The sequence below is a fragment of the Hippocampus zosterae genome, chromosome 17 (genome assembly GCF_025434085.1).
Source record: "Hippocampus zosterae strain Florida chromosome 17, ASM2543408v3, whole genome shotgun sequence".
NCBI lineage: Eukaryota > Metazoa > Chordata > Actinopteri > Syngnathiformes > Syngnathidae > Hippocampus > Hippocampus zosterae.
Window position 1 is genome coordinate 3,380,261 of NC_067467.1, and position 18,027 is coordinate 3,398,287.

At 45.8% G+C, this 18,027-nt stretch overlaps 3 protein-coding genes and 1 long non-coding RNA gene across 5 annotated transcripts; 2 read left to right on the forward strand and 2 right to left on the reverse strand.

Annotated features, from left to right (window-relative positions):
• Positions 1 to 20: 20 nt before the first annotated feature.
• adsl (adenylosuccinate lyase) lies at positions 21 to 5,678 on the reverse strand. Its single transcript, XM_052049897.1, has 12 exons — positions 5,409 to 5,678; positions 3,691 to 3,894; positions 2,778 to 2,822; positions 2,524 to 2,603; positions 2,268 to 2,439; positions 2,139 to 2,185; positions 1,852 to 1,942; positions 1,667 to 1,736; positions 1,386 to 1,533; positions 699 to 879; positions 422 to 598; positions 21 to 315 (listed from the first exon to the last, which is right to left on the reverse strand). The coding sequence occupies exons 1-12, from the start codon at positions 5,550 to 5,552 to the stop codon at positions 229 to 231; spliced, it is 1,446 nt and encodes a 481-aa protein (XP_051905857.1). The 5' UTR covers positions 5,553 to 5,678; the 3' UTR covers positions 21 to 228.
• On the forward strand, positions 1,438 to 2,661 carry LOC127590387 (uncharacterized). Its single transcript, XR_007959608.1, has 2 exons — positions 1,438 to 1,575; positions 1,707 to 2,661. It is a non-coding gene; the product is annotated as an uncharacterized LOC127590387 (long non-coding RNA).
• On the forward strand, positions 5,677 to 12,931 carry si:dkey-110g7.8 (GTPase IMAP family member 8). Its single transcript, XM_052049896.1, has 8 exons — positions 5,677 to 5,840; positions 6,467 to 6,991; positions 7,986 to 8,550; positions 8,848 to 8,945; positions 9,051 to 9,182; positions 9,458 to 10,048; positions 11,054 to 11,153; positions 12,010 to 12,931. Exons 2-7 carry the CDS (start codon positions 6,967 to 6,969, stop codon positions 11,125 to 11,127), a joined length of 1,485 nt encoding a protein of 494 aa, XP_051905856.1. The 5' UTR covers positions 5,677 to 5,840; positions 6,467 to 6,966; the 3' UTR covers positions 11,128 to 11,153; positions 12,010 to 12,931.
• A 1,999-nt stretch (positions 12,932 to 14,930) lies between these two features.
• Positions 14,931 to 18,012, reverse strand: atf4b (activating transcription factor 4b). Of its 2 annotated transcripts, none has more exons than XM_052049902.1 (4): positions 17,839 to 18,012; positions 16,591 to 17,049; positions 15,501 to 16,512; positions 14,931 to 15,172 (listed from the first exon to the last, which is right to left on the reverse strand). In XM_052049902.1, exons 2-3 carry the CDS (start codon positions 16,943 to 16,945, stop codon positions 15,566 to 15,568), a joined length of 1,302 nt encoding a protein of 433 aa, XP_051905862.1. In that variant the 5' UTR covers positions 16,946 to 17,049; positions 17,839 to 18,012; the 3' UTR covers positions 14,931 to 15,172; positions 15,501 to 15,565. The 2 variants fall into 2 exon arrangements, with proteins under 2 accessions (XP_051905862.1, XP_051905861.1); XM_052049901.1 differs by having other exon boundaries at positions 15,501 to 16,515.
• Between the last annotated feature and the right edge of the window lie 15 nt (positions 18,013 to 18,027).

Genomic DNA, 18,027 nt, shown 5'->3' on the forward strand with positions numbered 1-18,027 from the left:
TATGACATGAAACAAGGATGCATATTGGTCATTTGTTTATTTTAATGGCAGTCGTCAGAAATAGCCCCTGATTTATGATGTTAAAACAGCAGGTTGAAATTAAAACTATCGCACCAAAATGATTCCTGATGACGCTGGCTTCGCTACCGCTTCTTAAAAGGGTCAAATGTGCTTTTGGGCGATAATGTCGTCCTCACGATGATGTCACTTTGGCAATGTGTTGACGCCTTAGAGCTCGAGTTCTATCTTGACATCCATTTTGGAGTTGTAGGGCTCCAGTAGAGGGCGCACTTCTTCTGACAGGAATCTGGCCACCTGCAGGTGGCAACGGTAAAGAAAACGGGTCATTCACGTAACGTGACAGAGAGACCTGACCACACCAGGGAGAATCCTGGATCACGTCATGAGAGTTGTAGATTACCTGCTGGGGAGCACGACCGATAAAGGTCTTGGGGTCTAATATGGCATCCAGCTGTCCCAAAATGGGAGCAAAGTAAGGGTCAGCCTGCACTCTCGACAGCAGGTCATTATCGCCGCCCTCCTGTTTGACCACAGCTGCTGCCTCCTGAGACAGGACGCGGATCTTCTCATGGCAGTCCTGGGAAGGCAGTAAACGTAACTTGTACTGACAACTGATGCACGACGAGCAATGTTTCCATACACGCTGATGAGCATCGTAGCAGGGTGCCGCGGTGTACCTGTCTGTTGCCTCCGGCCTTCACCATGGCCATGATGATGTTCTCAGTGGCCATGAAGGGCAGCTCATGGCGGATGTGCCTTTCAATGACTTTGGGGTAGACCACCAGGCCCTCTGTGATGTTCTGCAGGGTGCTGAGGATAATGTCAGCGGTGAGGAAAGACTCCGGCAGAGAGATCCTCCTATTTGAGAAACAAGCAAGTGAAGGATCATGAGAAGGCACCGGGGATGTATTTTTTTTTTTTTTGCATCATCGGTCAGGGACAGTAAGGGGAAGTAACAAACTACAAATACTTTGCTACACTACTTCAGTAGATTTTTTTTTATTTTGAGGTAGCTGTAGTTTACTTGAATACTTGTTTTTCTGATGACTTTTCCTGGTTACTCCCTACATTTGAAACCAGATATCTGTAATTTTTACTCCTTTACTTTGTCAAAATAGGCTTGTTGCAATCCATCCCCACAGATGACAACACAGCACAAGAATGAAGTAAACAGAGAGAGTTAACGTCAACAGCGGTTGAGATCTTGATTGATGGAGACCTTGGAGTCTTACAATGGAAAAAACAGTTCCAGACTCACAGATGCTCAATGGGGACGGGGCGGTCATATGCTTCCCCGCAGGCCTTACTTTGCGCATCTTTGATCTAAGTAGCGTTCAGATGAGATGATGTCATGTGACCCTGACCTGTTGGCACTATCATCCAACGTGCGCTCCAGCCACTGCACTGAGGCCGTCTGCAAGGGATCAGCCATCAGCGCCACCAAATGCCGGGCCAGGCTACAACAACGCTCAGCACGCATGGGGTTCCTCTTGTATGGCATGGCACTAGAACCTGCGTGGGGAAGAAAAATCTTCAATGTCATCATACTTGAAGGTGCGAGTATCACAACCTCTGTTTCAGGCTATGGTATAAATCTCCTTTATTTTTTGTCCAGATGTATGCATTCAATTGTGAGTGGCTGTACCAATCTGTTCTTTCTCAAAAGGTTCCTCGATCTCTTTCAGGTTGGCTAGTAGGCGGATGTCAGTACAAATCTGTGGAAAAGTAAACCACAGCTCACATCGGCCAAGCCACATTTACAGTGGGTTAAAACAAGCAAACATAAAAAGCGCCACTAGAGGGAGCCCTTTCTCCAAAAGTGGACATGACCTTGTGAACGGTCGCTCCTAAACTGGCAAGGCTGGAGAGAGAATCGATGTCCACTTTGCGGCTATACGTCTGTCCAGTCACCAGGTAGGCTCTGCGCAGTCCAGGGAACACGTGATACTGCATTTTTAAAATGTTTCCCCCCCAAAAATACTGATCCCAAATAAGGACATTCGGGCATGTGCATCTTTGACTGTGTGTAATTCGATGCTGATCCAAATTATTTGATTTTGGCTATCTGTCAGTCAATTGTCCAAACGTACATTAAGAAGTACATATCCACAATTTACCTTTGAAAGCCAGCCATCTCGGTCACCAACCTGTCCAGCTCTTCCACCTACCGGGAGATAAATAAAGCAATGCATGAAGAGAATGTCTTCAATATGATGGTGCGGGGAATTTCAATGGAAATGTTTGACCTTGTCGTGATCTCCCTGAAAGAGCTGCAGGAAACTGGCCTGAGTGCCAGTGGTGCCCTTGACCCCGCGGAAACGCAGGTCGTCGCGGGCTCGCTGCAGGTTCCGCATGTCCATGGCCAAGTCCTGCAGCCACAGGCACGCTCGCTTACCGACCGTGGTCAACTGGGCCGGCCTGCAGGTGGGAAAGGATGCGGTGATGTGGGGGGAAAAAAGACCGCGTATGTACGCGGTGAAGAAAAAGAAAAAACGGACTCACTGGTAGTGCGTGAAGCCAAGCGTGGGGAGGTCGGAATACTTCTCGGCAAAATTTGACAGTCTGTCGATGACTCTTGCCAACTGTCAAAACAAGAACAACAATCCTGCGTGTTAATTGAATGTAGGAAAAGAAACAAAAGTATCAATTTCGTTCCCGCCTCAAAACATCCGAGACCCACAATTTCCAAATGACAAATTGTGCTGATTCGATTGGACGGATGGGTGAACATTTGCGGCAATGCAGCTGAGCCTCACCTTGGGTAAGAGAATGTCGAATCCATCACGCAGCATAATCAGATCCTGACGAGGAAGAGCAAAACATCTTAAGAGGCAGGTCGCGGAACGCATGCTAGGGGTTACTTTCATGAACGCGTGGTCCTCCTCTGAAATCAGGGTATTAAGAAAGTGGATAGGCTGTTGGTTGATTCGAGATCCCTAAAATACACAACTGCTTTTCAAAAGCCGATTACCAACATCCGTGCATCTATTTTCTGGAGCTCTCATCCTTATCAGGGTTTCTGCCTGAGCTGGAAACGGTCACAGCTGGCTCTAGGCAAGGGGCAGCGTATACCTTGTACTGGCTGCCAATCAATCACACTCGCATTCACATCAGTGGACAATTTAGAGTTGGGGTGTCAAGCTGGTAGAACAAGGAGGAAACCCTCGCAATTGTGAGGCGGTCCAGCAAAGCATGATACCGCGGTGCCAATTCTAGAACGTGCATCCCCCCACCAAAAAAAAAAAAAATTATCCTGTTCTATCATTTTAAATACATGTGTGCAATTTCGTCTGCTTCACAGTGCAGAGGTACCGGGTTCGATTCCAGCTCCGGCCTCCCTGTGTGGAGTTTGCATGTTCTCCCCGGGCTTGCGTGGGTTTTCTCCGGGTGCTCCGGTTTCCTCCCACATTCCAAAAACATGCGTGGCAGGCTGATTGAACACTCTAAATTGTCCCTAGGTGTGAGTGTGAGTGCGAATGGTTGTTCGTTTCTGTGTGCCCTGCGATTGGCTGGCAACCGATTCAGGGTGTCCCCCGCCTACTGCCCAAAGACAGCTGGGATAGGCTCCAGCACCCCCCCGCGACCCTAGTGAGGATCAAGCGGCTCGGAAGATGAATGAATGAATGAATGTGTGCAATTTCTGAGGAAGTTGAGCTTGGCGGTGATTACGGTGTTGTCTCCCACGTAGCAGGAGGTGGCTCCCAGGTGGATGATGGGCGCCGCCGCGGGGCAGCAGTGAGCGAAGGTGTGCACGTGAGCCATCACATCGTGCCTGAGTTTACGCTCTTCCTCCGCCGCCATGCCGAAATCGATGTCCTCCGCGTGGCTCTCCATCTCCGCAATCTGCTCGTCCGAGATGGGCAGTCCCAAAGCCTGAGGAGGAGAGAGACTGTTACCTTAATGGTATGGGACCATCTTGGAGAAAAAAAAAAGTATTGTAAAATAGGGTACAGTACTTCTTGATAGACAGTAACTACAATGCAGACGTGGTACAAAATGAATGTGGTTCGTTGTAATATTAATAATTGCTCATTTAATTTCCAGATCCCTGATCAAAGAAATGCCTTTGAATGCAGCGAGCAACGTGGTTCCAATTACAAAAATTGTTTGAGCATTCGTTAATGCTCTGCTATTGATTTGATTTTCGATTCCGTCTTTCCGCAGCGTGGAGAGCCATGCGACGTCTTTGTGACATGAATTAATATCTTGAGTAGACTGGTGCTTTGTTTTCTTGAATTACAGCAGCCCTTTGATGGATACCACCCCTAAAACCATTTGCTACTTCAAGCCCTGGGTTGTTAAAGGTTAGTATGTTCCCGGGTCCTCGCGGAATTACATGAATTTCAATTAGGTCAACAAAGTTTGAGCCCGGCTGAAGCGCCACTCGGGGGAGCAATCGCAGGCTGCCGTCTCCTGTTACCAACACATTTTCTGCACACCACTTTTACACACAAAACCATAGAATAGTCAGCCCAAGCGGTGTTCACTCAAGAAGAACGTCTGAACATGCAAATGTGGGCTGTAACTTGCTCTGATTAGTGTACATAATAGATCATGTGAGGGGATGCATGTGAGCTTTGGTCTGCCACTAGTTAACATCATGTGTTCAATTTGCTCAATCCAGTCTGGTTGTGTGTTAGGCTTGAAAATTGCATTACTGTTGCTTTTTTTGCAGTAAGAATGAAAAAAAAAAGTTCTAAACATATTTGCGGTATTTACTAACTTGCTGACGAATAAATATCTTTTTTTTAATGAGTACAAAAAAAATAGTCATAAAATATCAGTCAACTGTTGAGGATCAACACTTTTCAGTGATCGTTGACCCCGCAATGTTACAAGACGGGGCTCATCTAGACAATAATTTCAATTGGAAATGTGAACTGAGTTGCTCTAGTTTTGAAAGTACAGTATTTGCACAGCTCCAATATCATGAGAGAATGACTTCTACTGGAGCGTCAATTATATGCTACCAAACTGAAATTATAAAAATGTAGTTTGCGGGATTATGGACATGCCAGCAAAAAATTTGTATCATAAATGTATATCAAATATCTCACTCCTGAGATATTTATGCTTCTAAAGAATATCAGATAATATTTGTGCATTTAAATTGGCGCATCGGGAAAGCTTTAATTGAACAGTATGTACCCGGTAATTAAGCCGTATTTACGTTTGATGACATTCCACTTCTGCTGTAATATGAAAACGACAAAAAGCGAGTGTGTAGTAGTGTGTGGCTGTCAGCAGAAGCTGATGGCGTGAGGCTATTTTTGGAAGGATCTGTTCTGCCTTCGTGAAGGTCGATACATTAGTACCAAATTAGTAGTATATGTGTGTATGTTCAGTACTGCGTTAGCTTGCCATTGTCCAACGACAAAATGCCAAACCTTTTCAGCCTTAGCAAGGAAGATCCACAGCTTTCTCCAGGTCGTGAACTTCTTCCTATCACTGAAGTTGTACGCCATTTCCTTGCTGGCATATCTTGACACCAGTGGGGAACGATACTTCATAAATTCTTCAGATGCGGCCATGATTCTCAAGTGGGATGATTATTCTCACTCGAGATGATTTGACAAGAGTCCTTTTCGCACTGACGCACGCTGAGCAAGTCCGCCGGAGCCTCTTTCGCAAATTGCATGCGGGTTTACGACATTGTTAGACGACTTACGGCGCGTGTTTTGTGACAGTTGTAGAGACATACGGCAGAGGGCTGTGGAGGACTTCAGTAAACTTACTCGGACTATATCAATAAACAAAAAATACCAACGTGCAAAAAAATCAGTTTTTCTTTATGTATATTTATAATCTCAGTCATGAAGGTGATCCGCAAACCTTGAATCGTAGCCATATGGACTCTTCTTGTTTGTTTTGTGTGTGCGTGTGGTGTGCGTGCGTGCGTGTGTTTTATTTCACGTTTTCCGAGAGCGTTCAAAAATGAATTAAGCAATTGTGCTTTTAGGCTAACGATAGGATAAAGGGTGGCAGGAGAAACAATATCCTGCCGTACGTGAACGTTGTCTTGCGTCACAGCCCACGTTTTAACCTGTAAATCGATTATTTAAGCATTTTATCTTCTTTTCATTGAATACGTTACAATCCTGATCCACCCATCAGACATAATGCACGCGACGAGACACTCATTTCCATGTATATTAATGTGTGTGAGTGCGTGTGCGCGCGTGTGTTATGTAACGTGATGTGCATGCAATTTACATGACCGTTAGAATGTATTCATGCGGTGAACGGCTCCTGCGGGCGTCATAGAAACAGTTGTGTGTTGTGCTTGATGCAGCAGCTGCAGGGTACATTCAGCTGTAAATAAGGTTTTCTAGCTTTTTGCGACTCTTGCACCGCCCCACCCTCCCCCTTCCGCCGCCTCCATCATCTCTGTCGATCCGTCTTTCTATCTGTCCTCCTAACTGCAGTCTGCGTCCGCTGCCCACAGATGCTGCTGCTCCTGCTGCTGAGCAACAGCGTTCTCTTTTGCCTGAGATGTGATGAGAGACATCCTGTAATTGCTGCTGCAAAAATGGACTACACGGCTACACCGAGGTTGCTCGGTCTACTTAAATAGATAAATGAGACAAAGGGGAGCTGACAGGGCAGAAAAACGGGACTAGAAACAGAAGTAACGATGGAAAACATTTGGGCGAAGGGTTAAAAGATTACAAAAAAGTGTGTGTGTGTGTGTGTGTGTTGGGGGGGGGGGATTTCAGAGGAGAGGCAGGGGTAGACAGAGGAGGGAGACCACAGAGAGCTACGCTGCAGTAGAATGAGGGTCAAAGAGGAAGAGCACTTGAGCTGCCAGTTTTCCCCACCCTGCTTCGGATGCATCGCCGCTGAGATCTCCCTCTGAAGAGGCTACAAGAGGAATCCACGGTGGAGGCAAGAAGGAGACGGAGGAGGGGGGCTGAGGAAGAGGAAGCCAGAGGTTCTACACACAAGATGGCTGCTGTGTCCTCTGACACTGGTAAGTGTGTTTTCATCCTTTTGTCGCACTCCTCCGGCTCAAACCGTCTAATTCAGTCAATGGATTTAGGTTGGAAATTCTCGACGATGTCATTCTCGATCCTGAGAAACTGTTGCTTTAGTTCTCATGTCTTCAGCAGCACACAAGGAGCGTGTCAGCATCACTTAGGAGCCGGTTCGCTCACTCAGCCTCGCTCTCCTCCCCCGTATCACCCCCGCCCCCCCTTTTATCACCCCTGCCGAGTCATTTGACTTTGGAATGTGTACCATTTTTAGAGTTGGCAGCTTCTCACAATGTGTATCTTTCTCTTGTAACTTTTTAGTTGAAAAAAGCATGTTGGTGCGTGTGATGTGCTTCCTGGAATGTGTCCAAGGATTCCTCCTATCGGGACATAAAGGAACAAAAAGGTGGCATGCTGAGAAGAACGATAGGGAAGCAAGGGCAAGAACGAAATTAGAGTCGGTAAAGTCGAAGAGTTCTGGAGTTCTGAAGCAGCGAAGGAGCTCAGATAAGGGCGATACGTGGAGCGGAAAAAGGTTTTTTGCCAAAGATAAACTACAAAAGGAACATAAAAAGGATAGAATCCCTGTCGGGCAGTGGCTTTCAAACCGCAAAACCAGCGCCACCTAAAAATAATTGGCTGGCCATTATGACCAGCATTAAAATACAGTAGTGTAGTAGGCCTAAGTTATCATCGGAAATGAGGCTGAGATTTTGTTCCAAGAAGTATATTTAGTGTGCTTGTAAGCCACTTAAATACCAATTCCATTCAAATCTATAAAACAAAGAGTGAATAAAAATTGAAAATTGTACCTAAATAAATGTTCAAAAACAATCACTTCTTAAAGATTTTCAACGTGTCGAATTAAAAGGGAAATAAAACTGAACTGTACTAGGTGTAGTTCTTTTACATTCCACTAGAGGGAGAATTCCCTTTTCTGCGAATCTCCGCTCCGGGGACTAATTTCAACGGCTTCTTATTAATGTCCCATAGTTTCAGCGGGGGAAGCCAGGGTCCGTCTCCCCCCTGAACGCCGTCTGCTGATCCTCGGGGGTCCAAAATCTGGTAAGACTTCCTCAGCCAACACCATCCTGGGTGAAGAGGTTTTTGACGCCGGGACGGAGACTACTCACAGCAACGTGGGTCAGAAGGAGATCTTCGGCCGTCGAGTCACGGTGGTAGATACGCCCCCGTGGCTCATCCCTGGCGATGCAGACGACGACGCCGAAGCGGACGATAATGGAAACACCGGCGCCGAGTCCGAGAGCCTGCCAAGACCCCCGCCAAGCCTGGATAGTGAGGGACCCTGCATGGGGGCCATCCTCTGCCCTCCTGGACCTCACGCTATCCTGCTGGTGGTGTCTGTCTCGCAGCCTTTCACTGACACTGAGAGGAGAGCCGCGGAGGAGCAGCTGGGGGCTTTGGGGGGCGGAACGTGGAGATACTCCATGGTGCTCTTCACCGCAGTGGACAAGCTGCAGAAAGGCGTCTTTGTCGAAGAGCACATCGCAAATACGGGAGAGGCCCTGCAGTGGCTGGTGGAAAGATGTGGAAGCAGGTACTCTGCTGTATCCTTGGCTTTACTTGGGGGGGGGGGGGGGGGGCTGAGCTAGACCCCGTAGGGCCACCTGAATATATTTTTACTGAAGCATTTTACACTAGGCTATCCGATGGTTCTTTTTTTTTTTCTTGCCACAATCAGCTGAGGCTTTCGTAACTTGCAAATGAAAGGTGCTGAAAATGAAAGTGTTGCAGGTGGGGGTCACGGTTGATTTCTATGGGGGCTGAAAAAAGATGATGATCACTTTACTCCTCATCTTTTGGTTGAGCTCTCCAATCCTCGTTCTTCCTGCAGGTATCACGCTTTTGATAACAGCTGGAAAGACGCGGAGGACAATACGCAGGTACCTGAGCTGATGGAAAAGGTGGAGGAAATGATCACCGACAACCAAGGTTTGTTGACTTCTCGAGCAAGATGTGACTTTTTTTAAAAAAACTGCATCCTATGATAATTTCAGTATCTGATTGTTGGATGTATGCCGGCTGCTTTTTGGGCAGGCTGGTATTTTGAAGTGAACGAGCTGATTTTGCTGGAGGAGGAGCAGGCGAGGAGAGCTCTGGAGGAGGAGAGGATGAGAATGGAGGAGCACGCTAGACAGAGGGAGCAAATGATTGGAGGTCCTCCCAGAGGTATGTGGGGGCAGGGTGGGGGCTGTTTGTGTGTGTTTAATGTGTGTGCATGTGCATCCAAATGTTGCCCCCCGGAGAGAAAAATTGTTCCCGCTCAATCGTGACACGGTTAGCGTTGCTGTCAAACAGTTTTGCAAAGACTTGGCTCACGTGCTCCCACTGCTCTGCACGAACGGGTTAGTTGCAGATGTGAAATGTCGCTGAAAAATTCAACGCCTGTCGCTCAAAGACAAATCATTATTTTTCCCTAATCTTGCTTTTCTTGCTTTTGTCAGAACTGAGGTTGCTGCTGTTAGGCTGGAAGGGCGTTGGAAAGAGCTCCGTGGGGAACGCCATCCTGGGCCGTCGGTTCTTTGAGTCCGGCCAGGAGACGGACTTGTGTCTCCGCAGGCAGGCGCTGGTATCCGGGCGCCGGGTGACCATAGTCGACACCCCGGGTTGGGACTGGTTCTCCGTGCGGCGTACGCCGAAGCGCATCCGCCAGGAGTCACAGCGTGGCGCCGCCCTTCTGCGACCCGGACCTCACACGCTGCTGCTGGTTCTCCCTGTGGTCTCCTCCCTCACCGCCAGGAAGAGAAGAACCCTTCTGGCCCACATTGAGACTCTTTTTGGCGACACCGCCTGCCTCCACACTATGGTACTGTTCAGCTGCGGGGACTGGCTGGGCCGAACGCCCATTGAGGAGCACATACTCAGAGGGGGCCGGGAGCTCCAAAGACTTCTTGAGTACTGTGGAAACTATTACCACGTATTGGACAGTAAGACCCCCGGCAAGGACAGGAGCATCTCAAACCTCCTGGATAGGATTGAGGAGATGATCAGGGAAAACGGGGACAAGGCCTTCCTCCCCGTGCAGACCGAATGGTGTAAGTCTTGCAATTTTCATTTCGCTTTGACACATACTTTTTGGGGGGGGTTTTCGCCCACATCTATCCGCAATATGTCATTGGGCTACGTCGTGGTCATTGTGGACTGGCTCCTGTGATCACTTGCTGGGCCACGCCCCTTAAAGGCACACATCCAGACACATGACTTTTGCTTCAATTAGACTTTTTCATTCATTCATTCATTCATCTCCCGAGCCGCTTGATCCTCACTAAGGTCGCGGGGGGGTGCTGGAGCCTATCCCAGCCGTCTTCGGGCAGTAGGCGGGGGACACCCCAAATCGGTTGCCAGCCAATCGCAGGGCACACAGAAACGAACAACCATTCGCACTCACACTCACACCTAAGGACAATTTAGAGTGTCCAATCAGCCTGCCACGCATGTCTTTGGAATGTGGGAGGAAACCCGAGCACCCGGAGAAAACCCACGCAGGCCCGGGGAGAACATGCAAACTCCACACAGGGAGGCTGGAGCTGGAATCGAACCCGGTACCTCTGCACTGTGAAGCCGACGTGCTAACCACTGGACTACCGGGCCAATTAGACTTTTATCAAATCAATTTATGTCTCAAATTCCGTTTTATTATGTTTATTAGGTTTCTATATTGAAAAGTTTTTTTTAGTGGTCCTGCAAACGGATTAATGGCATTTCTATTCATTTCAATGGGGAGGTTTGACTTGATATGCTCAAAAAGGAATTGACTCAAAGGACCACTGTTCCAAAATATACCAATACGACACATGAGTAAGTCAAAAGGATTCCAAACATTTTTATCACGATGCAGCGCAGTTGTACGCCGCTACAAATGACAACTAACAACATCAAGTTAACCGACTTGTCATTTGTAAACGGGCACAATGTCTGACGCAGCTCTGATTCGAGATGACGGTCCACGGAAAGCTCGCCGACACTTTAGTGTATTAGACCGCGTGGCGCTGTTGCCTTGTCATCAACATTGTCTAATTGAATTGTCTTGCATTCGACAGTGAGCGAGGAGAGCTCTTACTCATCCGACAACACCGAGCCGGAGGACGACTGTCGAGGGTGCCAGCTGCAGTGATGAAAGTGAAAGCCAAGAGCTCCTGCGTGTGTGTGTGTGTGTGTGTGTGTGTGTGTGTACTGTTCTTTTGGGTGTCCGCTAGGACCAAACCCCGAATCTCATGAAACTTTAGCCTCATCTATAGAGCCATTCTGGATCGTTTAGGAAACAAATGTTGGACGGCGATCACTTTTGAGCGCTCTTGCGGAGGAAATGTTTCATGAATATATTTACCGAACGAGGTCCTCGCTGTAACCCTGCCGTACGTTCCGCTGTCATGATTTAAAGTTGAAGAGTTGAGTTGAGCGATGCGGTCGTCCACCGAGCACATCACAAGTCTAATCCACTTCACTCATGAAGGAATTTGTCCAAGATGACATTATCTGGAGAAGGCAGCTTGTTTTCTTTCATGTCTGCTGAATGATTAACTGGGAAGGAATGCTTCCTTCATTTTGAAAAGAGCGTTGACGCTCTTATCTCCATGCTCTTTGATTCCACCGAATCAAAAGCCTCGTAAGGGAAAAGCTTCTGTAAGAAAAGAACCCGTTGAAATGCAGTTTACTGTGCCGGATGATGATGGATGAGAAAAGTGCGAGTGCGCTCGCCAATGTTTGCTCACTCACTCCAAGCTCGCCTTTGCACATGGAAGCAGATGAGAACTGTGAGTCCCCAGTGGTATTAAAATGGTCAAAATGCTTCCTTCATTAATTTTTGATTCGTTTCTGCTCAGTGAGTCAGGGTTGAAGTCTCTCTCTCGTAAAATCTGGCACATTCACAGCAAAGCTGATTGAAATGCTGCAGGCAGTGGTCACGTCAAATCAAAAAGCTCTGCTTGGCGGCATCTACGGGAGAGTCTGTGTGCTTTGGGCTCAGTTATTTACTTTCATTCTTTTGTGCCCGCAGATCATCAGAATGCATTAAATCAATGGAGTCATAAAATAGTTCTCGTCTACGGCGGTTCCCATGCTCGAGAGGGACACAAACGCGACAGGAGCAGCCGACTGTGTGGGAGGTAACGTTGGGAGCAGCCCCAGGCTCGGCTGGCTCTGCTTCATCGTTTGCGTGCGCTAATGCGTCCAGCGCGTTTGTCGACGAGTTAAAAGTGCACTCCGCGTGCCTCAGCATCAAAGCGCGATAGCGGGAGTACAGCCTCGCTGCAGGGCTGTTTCCTAGAATATGTCAAGCTTTTTGCATGCGACAGAAACCGCATAACCTCGTGAATCACTGGAGCTCAAAAATAGGGCTAGCCAAGTAACTTTTTCTACGTCAAGAATAAATCTGCTTATATAAACACACCAGATATATATCCATACGAGGCATGTTAGTGCACTGCATGCAGATAAATGAGTTTCTTGAGATTTTATGGTAAACACTCACTTCCTTCCTTCCACCTTTGAAACCTGCTCGATAACACCCATGGGAATATCTGGTCTGATTTGGCGCCCCCTTGTACTTTTTAACAGCTGCGAGCAAAAATAAGAAACGCAAGAATTTTTGCTTTGGTGACCGTGCTTCTTCGAAATCATGTAGCCAACCAACTGCAGCACTTAAAAGCATGACATAACAGTTTGCTATGTGGATGTTTCAATCGTTCGTTTGAATCAGAACTCTCCCACTGTGGCTTTGTTGTATACGAAGTGTAATATTTACAGTGTCAAGTATGTCCTAATGTCGCTTTTAAGTGAGGCATTTTGCACTATGTAAGTTGTGCCACTTCACTGTAGCTCCAAGTGATGTGACTTGCTGTGTCATTCTTCGTAACGGCGGTGATCACACCATCAGCGCTTTGTTCATTGTCATACAATAAAAGAGACGGATATATTGTGGTGTGTGTGTCTGGCTTTCATTTTATTGTGTGGATTTGTTTTTAATGTGGATAAGGAGGAATGCTATCAAACGGCCATGGGACTCTACAGGGATGTAAACATAAACGAAGCCGAAACCTAAACTAAAAAACGCCTTACAACCGTTTTTTTCGGCTAAAAAAGCCTTACTATACATGGTCGTTTTTTTCGGCTAAAAAACGCCTTACTATACATGGTCGTTTTTTTCGGCTAAAAAACGCCTTACTATACATGGTCGTTTTTTTGGGCTAAAAACACCTCACTATACATGGTCGTTTTTTTGGGCTAAAAACACCTCACTATACATGGTCGTTTTTTTCGGCTAAAAAACGCCTTACTATACATGGTCGTTTTTTTTCGGCTAAAAAACACCTTACTATACATGGTCGTTTTTTTCGGCTAAAAAAGCCTTACTATACGTGGTCGTTTTTTTTCGGCTAAAAACGCTTTACTATACATGGTCGTTTTTTTCGGCTAAAAAAACGCCTCACTATACATGGTCGTTTTTTTCGGCTAAAAAACGCCTTACTATACATGGTCGTTTTTTTTTTTCGGCTAAAAACGCCTTACTATACATGGTCGTTTTTTTCGGCTAAAAACGCCTTACATACATGGTCGTTTTTTCCATCTAAAAACGCCTTACTATACATGGTCGTTTTTTTCGGCTAAAAAACGCCTTACTATACATGGTTGTTTTTTTTTTCAGCTAAAAACGCCTTACTATATATGGTCGTTTTTTTTCAGCAAAAAACGCCTTACTATACATGGTCGTTTTTTTCGGCTAAAAATCGCCTTACTATACATGCTCGTTTTTTTCGGCTAAAAAAACGCCTTACTATACATGGTTGTTTTTTTCAGCTAAAAACGCCTTACTATACATGGTCGTTTTTTTCGGCAAAAACGCCTTACTATACATGGTCGTTTTTTTCGGCTAAAAATCGCCTTACTATACATGGTCGTTTTTTTCGGCTAAAAAAACGCCTTACTATACATGGTCGTTTTTTTCGGCAAAAACGCCTTACTATACATGGTCGTTTTTTTCGGCTAAAAATCGCCTTACTATACATGCTCGTTTTTTTTCGGCTAAAAACGCCTTACTATACATGGTTGTTTTTTTGCGGCTAAAAAAACGCCTTACTATACATGGTCGTTTTTTTTGTGCTAAAAATGCCTCACTATACATGGTTGTTTTTTTCGGCTAAAACGCCTTACTATACATGGTTGTTTTTTCCGGCTAAAAATCGCCTTACTATACATGGTCGTTTTTTTCAGCTAAAAAAACGCCTTACTATACATGCTCGTTTTTTTCGGCTAAAAACGCCTTACTATACATGGTTGTTTTTTGCGGCTAAAAAACGCCTTACTATACATGGTCGTTTTTTTTGTGCTAAAAATGCCTCACTATACATGGTCGTTTTTTTCGGCTAAAAACGCCTTACTATACATGGTCGTTTTTTTCGGCTAAAAAAGCCTTACTATACGTGGTCGTTTTTTTCGGCTAAAAACACTTTACTATACATGGTCGTTTTTTTTCGGCTAAAAAAAACGCCTCACTATACATGGTCGTTTTTTTCGGCTAAAAAACGCCTTACTATACATGGTCGTTTTTTTCGGCTAAAAACGCCTTACTATACATGGTCGTTTTTTTCGTCTAAAAACGCTTTAGTATACATGGTTGTTTTTTCCCATCTAAAAACGCCTTACTATACATGGTCGTTTTTTCCGGCTAAAAACGCCTTACTATACATGGTCGTTTTTCTCGGCTAAAAATCGCCTTACTATACATGGTCGTTTTTTTTCGGCTAAAAAACGCCTTACTATACATGGTCGGTTTTTTTTGTGCTGAAAATGCCTCACTATACATGGTCGTTTTTTTCTTTTTTCGGCTAAAAAACACCTTACTAAACATTTATGTACAATTTTTTCCTTTACCATTCCCCAAAGACGTGACACTCGCCCCCAAAAGAAATCACAAAGTAATAAATGCACATCTTTATTTTAATCATAAAACAGATGGTTTTAGTAATACATATTCAAAACATTTTAAAAGGCCAAACTATGGCAATACATCGGCCCAGAGATGAGAAACATGCAAGATATGAAACAGGTTGTTTCAAACTGTACTGGAAGCCATTTGACTAATATTAGAAAGGTGATACTCAGCATAAGCAATACTCTGAATCCAATATATGTGTGTTTGCATATCATACAGTAGAGCAGGTGTCACCAACATTTTTGAGGGTGAGAGCAACTTCATGTGTACCGATTGTGTGAAGGGCTACCAAATTGATACACGTCTGAAATAACATATTTGTCCAAAATACCTTCAATAATATGAGGATGTGTTATTTTTAATACTTGATGATTTAAATTGTCAGACTTTGATCGTGTTTCGAAATGTCTCACAGTACTGCCAATGTTTGCATTTTTAAATCATAATTTCTACTAGCAAATCACAATGTCCAGGCACTGGCGGGCTACTCAAGTGGTCTTCACGGGCTACCTGGTGCCCGCGGGCACCATGTTGGTGACCACTGCAGTAGAGGTTAGTTCTGCAACAGACAAAAACAGTGAGCATGTATGCTCAAACACGCGCTTCCACATCCCATCAGTGCTCAATGTCCACTTTTCAACCTTGCCAGACGGACTTCCTCCATTAGCTCTTTGAGGTACTCAATCTCTCTCGCCATAGATTCCGCCTTCTCTTTCAGCTCTACATTCTTCCTCTCTAGCAGCGAGTGCTCGGTCAACAGAAGATCCTGCTCTGCCCGCTTTTTCTGCCTGTAGCGAGTGGCTGCTGTCTTATTTTGCTCCATCTTCTTTAATTTCTTGTTCTTGGGTGCCTTCAAAGTTTCTCTTTCATCTGAACCTGGGTATGGCTTAACTTTGACCGTGGGCAAGTGGGGCTTATATTTTTGTTTAGGGTTTGGGTATGGTTGGGTTCTGGAGGACCTTGTTTGGGGTGAGGCCGGGGGAGAGGAATGATTCACGTTGGACCTCGTGGAACCAGTGGAGTGCGCACACACGTCATTTTTAGGCGCCAGTACAAGGACAATTCGAGTTGGTGAAAGGGACAGCACAACCCTTTGGACCGGGGGTATCACAGCAGCTACCACCTCATCCATGGGAACATCCACCTCACTACCTAGATCCAGGGTGTATGCAGAGGAGGGTGAAGAGTCGTCATACGGGGAGGGGGGACTTGGGGAGTCGGCAGATGTTGATTCCGATTTGATTTCCAACTCCTCTTGGGGTTCTGGGGTAGAGGAGTCAGGGGAGGGAACATCGCATGCATCATCGTGGGATGCCGTTTCCGCTGAGGAGATAACTGGATCAGAACCAACAGAGGGTGAGTGAGAAATATCTGGTGAAGGAGGAGCAAGACTGGACAGAATGGGGATTGGGAATGAGTCAAGCTCAATGGGGCAATCAAGGGATGCCAGGAGGTCATCTGGATCACTGGGAGACTCTTCATTAGTACTGGATGTGCCTATCAGAGAGTCCAGGTCGAAGTCACTCAGATCCACCCTTTCGGCCATCCAATCCAGGTCACCAAACACATCTTCTGCGGGTAAAATGGGCACCGTTAAAAATATTATTTACTGTCAGTTAAATTAAGAATCAATAAAAATGTTCTTACCTTTGCCGTCAGCTGAGACCACCACCTCAGCATCTCCCAACTGCCCAGAGTGGGCCAACCAGGGGAATGGAAGCGGATCGGATGAAGTTTCAGTTTTTCCTTGGAGGACAGCTGGCGGTGAACGAGGGGGTGTATAGAAGGGATGGGGAGAGGAAGAAGACAGAAATGAGGAGCTGAATGGTGACACTGGTGATGTGACTCCATCCATTGAGGTTTGTCCTCCTTTGCGATGGTCCTCTTGGTCAGGGTGAAATGCAGCTGAGCCCATGGCGTCAGCCATGGGAGAGGAAGGCCCCCACAGATGGGCCTCCATGTCTTCCAGGCCAAACAGTGAGCTTGTCGTCATCATGGTCATAGTGGCTGTTGTTGGTCACAAAAGGAGTACGTGACAACGATCTGAGGGTGCCAAACTCTTTGTTGCTGTCGTGTGCAGCAGTGCTGAGGGTTTCCACGTGGGACCTGGAAACACAGAGGATTACATTTGGTTACAAATACGGTTACCCTTTACAGACAAGTTTTTGTCTCAAGGCCATAATGCCAGCCAAGATTGGCAAGATGATTTTTGCAGTAGTCTATGAAAAGATAAGAGACCCTGCTTAAGTGAATAAAGTGTGTGTGTGTGTGTTGGGGGGATGACTGAAAAACGTGTGCTTTATTATTACTACATTATGTATATACACGCACACATAGACACAGAGATAAAACTGATTTCATAGAATAAAAAAAAAAAAGATTTGCAGTTTGTGCTTCTCGATTATCATTTGTTATGACAACACCGCCCCCATCACTGCATGGAAAAAGCTGCAAGTCACGTGTTGTCATTTCGGTGACTGTGACGTCATTTATCCCTAAAACGGTCACCAAGTTACCCTCCCCCAGCCACACAAAGCCGCCATTTTAACACGAGGTAATGATCTTGTTCGACAACCAGGTTGGAACATCAAAGTAGTAAAATAACAAAACACAACAATAAAGTCCAATGGTTTTCACAACATAACTTGAGATAATGACCAGAGAGAATTTAGGTTGTGTTGAGGAAGTTGAAAATAAATAAAAACATTGCGTCTCAATGTCTAGAGTTACATCAGCCATGATTAATCTTTCGTTATAACGTCTGTTTAGAATGCCAGTAATAACATTTCAAAAGGAGGTGTACTTGAAATGGACAAGAATGTGTTCTACCACGACGCCAACGCTAGGCCCGACACACGTTTACGAGGAAGTACCGGCTTTTAAATGAATACTTACGACATTTTCGCTGAATTAGAAGTAATTCAGTGCACTGGTTGGATGCACTGGTTTGTTGGCTGCTGCTGTGTCGCTGCACACTTTTACACTGCCATTTCGGCAAAAATAGACCTTTGTCCGCGAATGCTGTTTCTGGGTGGCAAGTGGTAAGCAAAATGGCGCACAGGGCACAGCTGCAATCTTAAGCAC